This window comes from Camelus bactrianus, chromosome 4 (assembly GCF_048773025.1).
Source record: "Camelus bactrianus isolate YW-2024 breed Bactrian camel chromosome 4, ASM4877302v1, whole genome shotgun sequence".
In the NCBI taxonomy this organism is placed as follows: Eukaryota; Metazoa; Chordata; class Mammalia; order Artiodactyla; family Camelidae; genus Camelus; species Camelus bactrianus.
The window spans coordinates 74326143-74335800 of NC_133542.1; the positions used below are offsets into that span (position 1 = coordinate 74326143).

The 9658-nt window shown below is 58.2% G+C and overlaps 1 protein-coding gene across 1 annotated transcript; it reads left to right on the plus strand.

Annotated features, from left to right (window-relative positions):
* The first annotated feature begins 2070 nt into the window (after nt 1-2070).
* BARHL1 (BarH like homeobox 1) lies at nt 2071-8554 on the plus strand. The gene is made up of 3 exons (XM_010955956.2): nt 2071-2536; nt 6423-6645; nt 8260-8554. The coding sequence occupies exons 1-3, from the start codon at nt 2071-2073 to the stop codon at nt 8552-8554; spliced, it is 984 nt and encodes a 327-aa protein (XP_010954258.2).
* Nucleotides 8555-9658: the final 1104 nt, after the last annotated feature.

Here is a 9658-nt window from a genome sequence, read left to right on the forward strand (position 1 = left end):
TGAACCCCATCAGGCCCCGGGTAGTTTTCTGGGGGCCCATGGGGAGGGGGCCAGGAGCGCGCGGGCCGCCTGGGAAGGCCGAGGCTCCCGGCGCAGGGCGAGCAAAGAACGTCTTGGGCCCTCGGGATGCGGATGCAAGTGCGCGGGCTCGGCTCCCTCCGCCCTTTGACCGCAGACCCGGATCGCGATCCCTGGCGTCCAGGCGGAATGGATCCAGGCCCCCAACGCGCTTCAGATCTGCCCGCCTCCCTGGGCCCCGGCACCGGAGACCGAGCCCTGAAACGTGCGGAGCTAGAGCACTGGAGCTGAGTCAGGGAGTTGGGGTGAGGGGCGAGTTATTCACAATGAAAAGACCATGTATCCAGCGCTGCTTTGAAAATAAATCCTCAAGCGAGTTCCGGCTCCGCGCGAAATGAGAAGCCGTTTGCAGAAGTCTATACTCGCACTCGGAAGCTCTTGCGCGTTTCTGTTCAGAGGTACAAAAAACACCCGACTCCCGGGATCCGCGCCACAGGAGAGGCTGTCAGCTGCGTTGGGGTCTGTTGCGCTGCCTCGGTCGGGCCACACGGCTTTCTCGGGGTCCCCCTAACGTCCTAGACACTATCCTCCCAGATTCTCCACCCTCGCCCCATAGTGAAGCCGTGGTTCTGGCTCCTTCTAGGTGCAGACACCAGGCTTTCCCACCTCTGCCAGGCCCGCAGGGTCCAAAGAGGTCAGAAGAGAGGGCTGCAAATTTTCCTACACGAAAAACATCTAGAACCCAAAGAAAATGCCTGAAAAAATGTAACAAATTAAAATCTCCTCTGCACACACACATTTTTTCTGCTGGGTTTAGTCCCTTTCTGTTGCTGGAGGAAGACAAAAAAAAAAAAAAAAAAAAAACACGACTGGGTGGGGCGGGGGAGGTGGGGAGGGGAAAGAAAAGGGATCTATGACAGCCCAGCGGACGAATAATTTGAATAACTGTGGGAAAGTGTAGGGGAAAACTTTAAAAACCTCACATCCCAACCCAACGGCAGCGGCAGCCGGGCTCCGGACCCCTCCCCGCCAGTCTGTACCCCCCTCGGTTAATCACCCTCATTAGGAGCCTCATCACCAGTCTAATGAAAGCAAACCGTGTGGAAATCGCTGGTAAACAGTTGGGTCTGTGCTGTAATTAATTCAGTGTCTCTTTTAATCAAACTGAAAGGAATCGGTCAGTGGCTTGCGGAGCCGTGACATCACCCCCAAAATCGGTCAGAGCCAATCAGCTTCATCACTCCGGGGACACGTGGGCGAGTCCCCTTAAAAAAAAAAAACACAACACAACGAGAAAAAAAAAAGAAACAAAAAAAAAAAAAAACCCAGCCCCAAAGTAAAAGTGACACAAGTTCATTTTTTAAAGAAAGGGGGGGAAGCGAAGGCGCGCGCGGAGGACGGGCTGAGAGCTGCAACCTCGGAGCCAGGAGGCGCTGTCCACGGTGCTGACGGGCCCCCGGAGCCGTGGGAGCGCGGAAAGAGGACCTCCTGGGCCAGGTGGAGCGTCATGCGCCGAGGGCCGCCACCGCCGCTCTCCGCGGTGCTGACGCCGCCAGGTGCGCTCCGTTCCCCCGGCTGGTAGCGCGGTTTGGGCCCGCTGCTATCCGCTGTGCTGACCCCACTGCCCTCGGCAACCGCTCGCCTGGAGGAAGCGTGTGGTTTGGATTTTTAAAAGGCCCTTCTTTATTTAGATTCCAACATTCTCGCATCTCTTCTGTGCCAAAGGGGAGCTCAGATCGTCCGTCTCCCCCTTTGCTCTCCCCAACTTGGCGCACCCTCCCTCCCGTTTCTCCCTGACACTCCCACCACCCCCCCTCGGCTCGGAGGCTCGGCGCGATGCTGCAGAAGACGCGCTGAGCCCTTTTGGATCTAATGCGCAGAGGAGGTTGGCCCAGAGCTCCTGGGCTCCCCCAAGGCTGAACTCCATCCAAGGTGCCCGCAGGCTCCCTGCCCGCCTTCCCCATGCCAGCCCGCAGCTAGGGGCAGGGGCAGCGGCGGCTGGGGTTGGGGGTGGGTGGGGAGCTTTTGGGGAGGACAGGTCGCAGCTTGGCTATGGAAGGCTCCAATGGCTTTGGGATCGACTCCATTCTCTCCCACCGAGCGGGCAGCCCCGCCCTTCCCAAGGGGGACCCCTTGCTCGGGGACTGCCGCTCACCCCTGGAGCTGAGTCCGCGCTCGGAGAGCAGCAGCGACTGCTCTTCACCAGCCTCGCCAGGAAGAGACTGTTTGGAGACGGGTGCCCCGCGGCCTGGCGGGGCATCAGGCCCAGGTTTGGACTCCCACCTGCAGCCTGGGCAGCTCTCAGCCCCAGCCCAGTCTCGTACCGTGACCTCCTCCTTTCTGATCAGGGACATCCTTGCCGACTGCAAACCACTCGCGGCCTGTGCACCCTACTCTAGCAGCGGGCAGCCAGCCGCTCCCGAGCCTGGGGGCCGTCTTGCGGCCAAGGCCGGGGAGGACTTTAGAGACAAGCTGGACAAAAGTGGCAGCAACGCCTCATCGGACTCTGAGTATAAAGGTAAGAAAACGGGAGGTGAAAACTTGGGGGGAATGCTATGTTTCTGAACACTGGTATTAAAACTGGAGGGCACAGACATGAAGACATATACATGTTCACTCCAAGCTCCCCCCAGGGCCCAGGCTGAGCCGTTGGTCTTGCCTGAGCCATTCAGCCAGCCCCGGTGGTTATGCTTTTGGGCTACAAAGAGTCCAGTGGAGAGAGTGAGGAGCGGGATACTGTGAGCCCTAAGAGAGATTTCCTAAAATACACAAAGCAAACTTTCCAAACTTCGATTGGGATCATCCAGCCTGCCGGTGGGCAGGAACAAGTTCCTATCAGGCCAGTGGCTCTCTGGGAAAAGACCCTACAGAAGCAAGGGAAGACCCAAAGGGTTCTGCTTGAACACCCCTTTATAAGAGTGAAAACCTAGCAGGAAATTTCAGCTGGAGCCCTGAGAACAGTCAGAATTTTCCACCCTTTAATTTGAATTTCCAGACAGGGAGAGGAATTGAGCTTTCCCTCCCGCTGGGCTCGGTGTGATCTGGGCCCCGGGAATCACGCAAAAGAAATGCTCACTTCAAAGTAGAAACAGCAGCCAGGTGGGTGGCTGGCCAGGAACAGGTTCAGAGGTCTAGTGGAGAGGGGAGGCCCCTGTACCTACTCAACTGTTCTCACTGGATTTGACTTTACATGCATTAAGCAATCAACTTCGGGCTGTGTGTGCAGTACCAGCGATTCCCCAGCACCCAGCTCTATACTGGGGTTGCTTCCCCTTTCCCTGCCTTTCCACCTCCGTGAATCTGTTCATTAGTAGTTGTTGTTCCCTTTTCATCCCATCTTAACCAGGGAGCTGAAATTGGGATTAAGATGAAAGGGGGAAGGACGGAGAGAAGAAGGAAGAAAGGGAAAAAAAGAAGGGTGAAGGAAAGAGTTCTCTAATTTTGTTTCTCACCCCCAGCCATTGCCTTGACTTAAGCTCTTTGGTCAGGCCAGAGGCCCCAAGTTCTTTCTTAGGAAAAAGTCAGAGACAGGAAGGGAAGGAGCATCGGGACTTCAAGGGAGAGAGTCCTGTGTCCCCAACCAGCAGAAAACCAGGGACTGGCAGAGGCTGTTCAGTGTTCTTTCAGCCTTATAGTGAATTCCCAGCACACTGGTGATAAGATAAAACTTCCCTATAAAGGCAACTTCTTTATTGTCTTGGGGGCTCTGCACCTCCTGGCCCATATTTGCATTGCACAAGTCTTCACAAAAATTTAGGAAGGCTCATTTAACACTCCTCCTAAGCAAGAATTCGATTGTGGACAACACCCTGACCTCAAACTGAAATCCACTTGGGGCCCACTCCACATCTCACTTTCCTCCGCTTCCCCACACCACGGCGGAGCCTGAATCAGTCTGGCTGGGCCAGTCGTGCCTAGAAAGCGGCAGGTCCGGCTGGAGCAGCCAGAAGGGAGGTCCAGAGGCATGTGGCCCAGCGACCCTTGCTCCTCCCCCTGGGGCTATTTGGAGAGGCACGGAAAACTTGCCCGGGAGAAAGACAGGTGTGTGTGTGTGAAGGGTTGGGGGAGGGGAACAAGGGAGGCAATGTAAATATATATTCACAACATCACGTTTTATTATGTGCAATTCTCAACAACACCCCGGGTCTATGACTGGAGTAAGCGGCGAGACTCCCCAGCTCTGCGTGCTAACGTCTGGTGCCGGCGGCAGTGAAAGACCGGGGCTCTTGTCTCCTTTTATTTTTTTGCCGGTAGGCAGGATTTTGAGGAGAGCTTTCGTTTACAGTAACTGGAATATCAGTTTTCTTCTCTTGTCCCTGACGATATCTGATCGGGGAGGTGAGGTAGGCCGGCTGGCCACATAGCACTTAAATAGGTTTGGGGCCGAGGAGGGTGGAAGGTCTCCCCCACCCCGAGGCACCGCCGCTGCCTTTGCACCAACAAAGCCCAGGGTGAAGAGGAAGTGGGACTACCTGCAGCATTTCTCAAAGGTGGAAGCGACTTTTTCAAGGCCCGAGGTAGGAAACCTTGCCTAGAGACAGACACATTGGGGTGGGCATCTAAGCCCCTATGCACCTAACAAGCTAAGAGTCATTTCCCCCAAGGAGCTCATGGAAGGAAGGTCAGTCCCATCCTGGGTTTCTGGAATCAAAGACCTCACAGCATAACATTTAAGGAAGTGGAAACCGGGCTTTGAAGTAAGGCGGTGTGCCATGCAGCCTTGCCTGCTAGAGCCGCTATCTTTGGAGAAATGAAACTGGTGCTCTGCAAGGTCGGTGGGCCTGGAACTCTGAGGCACTGAGATCTGGGTTAAGCCTGAGCAGCACTGAGTGTGTAACCGAAGGCTCCAGCTTGCGCAGGAGACAGAGTAGAGAAAAGCCCCAGGAGGCAGCCCTTTCCTCCCAACACCACAAACTCAACCCTGACCCACTCCCCACTACTTCGGAAATAGTCCGGGGAATTCGGTCAGAAAGTAAGGTTTCCACAACACCAAGCCTGCAGTTTGAGTAATTGCTTCCTGGAAGTTGTTTAAACTCTATCTGCCTATCTGCATAGACAGAACTCAAGCGCCCCCCACCCCCTGCCCCGTCCCAGCATATCCCTGTCTCCCGTGCTCCAATGTGGCCCGAGCCCAGGAGGGCAGGGAGGACCTGGATGCGCTGGCCTGGTGGAGGCGGGAGGAAAGTGTTGGCCCCAGTTTCTCACCAGCGAGCACTCTCCCGGCTCACCCAGCTCACCCGCCTCGGTGCACTCGGTGCCCGGTGCCCTCCCAGCCTCGAACTGCTGCCTTTCCGGTTGAAAAGTCTTGCTCCCTAGTGGCTCAATTAACCGGATTATTGTTTCCTACAGAGAGAAATCAACTAACATTCAGCTGAACCCTGTCACTGCAAACGCCACGCTCAATGAAACTCACCATAAAGGAAAATAGAGAAAAAGAGGGGGGAAGCCCCAGCCCCCAGCTGCCAATTTTACAAGGTGGTCTCTGGTTATATCACTTCAGGGGGAGAAAGAGGGAGAGCATTGAGTTTGTTCGATCAAGTGTACGTTTTTGGTGCAGTCAACCCCAAAGGAAAGTGTTGGGGAAAAAAGAAACCGCCTTGTCCGGTCCTCTCCTTGGGACTCAGGAGCGGAGACCTTGCTGGGGTATCCCAAGCGAGGTTCGGAAATGCATGGCAGCCACAGTGGGCACCACGTTGATGGAAACGCTGACCTCTGTGGTGCGTGCATTTGCCGGGAACACTCCTTGCTTATTTTTCCAAGCGCTTTGAGTTCCCAGATCTGGGCCCCCAGTGACTCGCCTTCTGCACAGCATGCTGATTGTAGTTTAAGAATTAGGGAACTATCACTATAGATTCACATCCACCTAGGGGCCAGGCAGGATGTGGGTGCAATTATTTGCTCTTCGGGACCACGTTTTGCTCCAGCGTAAACAGGATTGTCTTTCCATGCGGGTTTTTCTCCCCAGACTCTGGCCCTCAGCTTCCTCCCTTCCTCGTCCAGATGTAGCCAGAGAATCGGGGCACAAATGTGCAGCACAGTCCCAAACCCCTGAGCACACACCCTCGCAGCCCACCTGGCTGGAGCCCCTGGGTCCCCTCTCTTCCCCTCCCCTGGCAGGTCTGCCCAGTCAATCCGCTAATCCCTCCAGGGAGCACCAGCACATTGGAGGAGCCGGGCTGAGAGAAAGCGGATTGAGTTCTCTCGGCTTTGGGTTACTTCTCCCCGGAGGTGTCTGTCCTCCTCGGTCTGGGGGCCCAGAGGTTCCGGCTCTGAGCGGCCTTGCCTTGTCCCCATGGGCTTGAGTGCGGTGGGGCCACCGCTGCCGTGGGGAGCCGCACTTACGAGAACGCCACTGGCCAGCGGCTGGCGAAGCCAGGCCCTGATGCACGGCTGTGTCTCCCCAGTGAAGGAGGAGGGTGACCGTGAGATCTCTAGCTCAAGGGACAGTCCCCCGGTGCGCCTGAAAAAGCCACGCAAGGCACGAACAGCCTTCACCGACCATCAGCTGGCACAGCTGGAGCGCAGCTTTGAGCGGCAGAAATACCTGAGTGTGCAGGACCGTATGGAGCTCGCAGCCTCGCTCAACCTCACCGACACGCAGGTCAAGACCTGGTACCAGAACCGCAGGTGAGGCCCCGCTGCGCGGCAGGGGGCAGAAACGGCCCCCTCCCCTCTCCTCCCTGCCCCAGGACAGGACCCATCAGGACGTGGCCTGACTCACTAAGGGAGGGCTCCTGAGCTTTCCCCATTCTATAAAAGGGGGGAAGCGGGGAAACAGGCCTCAGGGAGAGAAGGCCTCCCCCAAAGTCCACAGTGAGGGAGAGACACAGGGCAAGATTTGGTCTCCAGTGCCCAGGACAGACGCACAGACACGTGGGCCACTGGAGGTCCAAGGCCTGCCTCACCCCAGCCAGGTCCTACCACCAGCCCAGACAGCCCAGGCAGCTGCTTGGGGGCATACGGGGTGGCTCTAAGCTCTCCCAGGATTCTTCTGGCCTCCCCACCCTTTCTAGTACCTGAAACCTGAGGAGGGAAGGGGCCCAGCCCTAGCTCCTTGGGGACTGTGTGACTGATTGAATGGGAAATTGGTGCTGGGCACTAAGTCTTGAAACTGGTATTTCCTAACCTCCCTCCCCAACACATTCACAGGATGATGATAAACACAGACAAAATACACACTCAGCCCACAGTCACACACTCACATCCATCTGCACAACTCACGAAGTAATACAAACACACCCACAGTCACCCACACACTCTTAGTGGAGGAGGCCAGAATGGTGCTTTCCATAAACAAGCCTCAGAACACGTTGCCCCATTAATAATAAATACCGATTACTGCTCCAGGCATCAATAATTAAGGCCCGTTACAGTAATTACACAATTATGATGATGATGAATAATTCACAGAGGGAAACGGGGTTGGTGTGGCTGAGTCGGACTCAGTGGGACCGCCTCGCTGGCCAGGGGCACCCACGAGTCCAGCCACAGCAGCCCTGGCAACCAGTTTCCGGTCTTCCGCAAACCCCGGCCTACATTCCCTTTGTGGCTTCCTTGCTTCCGGACCAGACGGAACGCAGGGCTCCCCACAAGCCTCCGACCTGTGCGCGGAGTGCAGGGGTTGCGGGCGCTTGGTGGAGAGGTGCGCACGGATCCTCCCCAGCATCCTCTCCAGTCGCAGTCTCCAGCCCGCGTGCTTCCAAAGAAGCGCCGCCAACTGGGGTACCGCGGCGGTGCTGGCCTCCGCCTCCGGCGGTGCGGCTGGACCAACCGCGCCCCCTTCCACGGAGAGCAGACCGGCCCCCGGGGCCCCGCCGTCCTCTCCAGGGCAGTCTTGCCTTCCGAGGGCCTCCCTAGGGGACAGATGCACAGGGGAACTCCAACACTCCACTCCAAGGGCCCTGACTGCGATCCCTTGAGCAGGGTATGGCAAGGTTAGATTCCCAGCTTAGGGATAAAACAGCCTGGCTTAGAATGTGCGTATCCTCTTTCTAGGCCATCTTGAAAACTGGCCCGTGCCTCAATTTTCTTATCTGTAAAGTGGGGATAACAGCCATGGGAGGCTGGTGGAAGATTAAAGGAGTCGATGCCTGTAACTGCGAGAACGTTATTTATGAACGAATTCGTGTGATCCCTCTTGGACTCCCTGCAGGGGCTCCGGGACAAGCACTCCTGAGAGGCAGGGATGTCAGGGTGCCACAGTTCTGACCCCCGCCTTACACCTTTCTTTCCGGTCCCTAGGACTAAATGGAAGCGACAGACTGCCGTCGGGTTGGAGCTGCTGGCGGAGGCAGGCAATTACTCAGCGCTCCAGCGGATGTTCCCGTCGCCTTATTTCTACCCGCAGAGTCTCGTTTCCAACCTGGATCCCGGCGCCGCACTGTATCTGTACCGCGGGCCCAGCGCGCCGCCGCCTGCCCTGCAGAGACCTCTGGTGCCCCGCATCCTCATCCACGGACTCCAGGGCGCCAGCGAGCCGCCCCCGCCGCTGCCCCCGCTGGCCGGCGTCCTCCCGCGCGCCGCGCAGCCTCGGTGAAGCGCCGCCTCGAGGCGCACCCGGCGCTCCGCGCTGGCCCCTGCCGCCTGCCTCCGGGAGGGCGCGGGGTTTCAACGCCCCTTCCCGGGGGCCCCTGTCCGGCCCTCCCTGGCGTACAGCCTAGTGTCCCCAGAAGGGCCAAATGCCAAGTCTTTTGAGGCCCGGACCCCCGGACTGAATCTCCCTCACCCTCCTGGGCACCCTTTCTCTCCCCGCCACTCCATCAGCGAGCCACTTCCACCGCCGGATGTGCATCCATCCCCCAGCTCTCCGCCCCAGGCACGGCCCCTCGCCCCTCCCGGGAGCAGGTGGGGCGACCCCCATGCTGCACCCTCCCCCTCCCCCTCCACGCTCCAGCTGTACACCGAGTCCTCTCTGCGCACCCCCGACGTGTAGAGGCGAAGGGGGGTATGGAGCCTCCCCGCAGCCTCTCCCCCCGCGCCAGGGCCGGCGGCCGAGCTGTACATACCGTGTGCAAAGTGTATATGAAGTTATTTATTCGTGACCCATGAGCCCGTGACTGTGTCCGTGAATCAGTGAGTTTGTGGCCTGTGCCCACCCCCTCCCAGGCGGTGCAGGAAGGGGCCAGGGGACTTGCCCACCTACCCCGACCCCCAGCCCTCACCTCCAGCCTGCGTCCAGGGGCAGCCAGGCCCCTCGGGTTCTTTTTTAAATGTGGAAATAAACTTCTTACAAATGACCAGGCGCCTGTCCCCGCTCGGCCCTTCTTCCCTACTACTCCTCAAGATTCATTTTCCCCACCTGGGGCTCGGATTCTTTCCACCCTCAGTAAGGAAATCCTTGTCTCGCGCTCTTCCTTGGTGCTGTGGTGGTGGGCGGGGGTCTCCCTCCCCGGCCTCAGTCTTCCTATCTTTATAGTGAGGCGAGCACGCTGCTCCCCCACCTCCCCCGCCTCTCCATCTGGTTCCTCGCTGCTCGCAGCCGGTCCCGGGGGCCAGGGTGGGGGTCAGCACGCGGGCTCGCTCGGCTGCGGGCCGGGCTCCGGTGCCCTCGCTGAGCCGGCTCATCTGGCCGCAACAAGGACGCCGGCAGCTGGTGACCGGCCCGTCGGGCGCGGGGGCCGACAGATGGGCTCCGAGGCGA

Excerpts from the sequence above, each read along its gene's own strand:
- BARHL1 (XM_010955956.2), top strand. The coding sequence starts at position 2,071 with ATGGAAGGCTCCAATGGCTTTGGGATCGACTCCATTCTCTCCCACCGA. Across the intron at positions 2,537-6,422 it reads ATCGGACTCTGAGTATAAAG|TGAAGGAGGAGGGTGACCGT; the intron begins GTAAGAAAACGG and ends GTGTCTCCCCAG. Across the intron at positions 6,646-8,259 it reads ACCTGGTACCAGAACCGCAG|GACTAAATGGAAGCGACAGA; the intron begins GTGAGGCCCCGC and ends TCCGGTCCCTAG.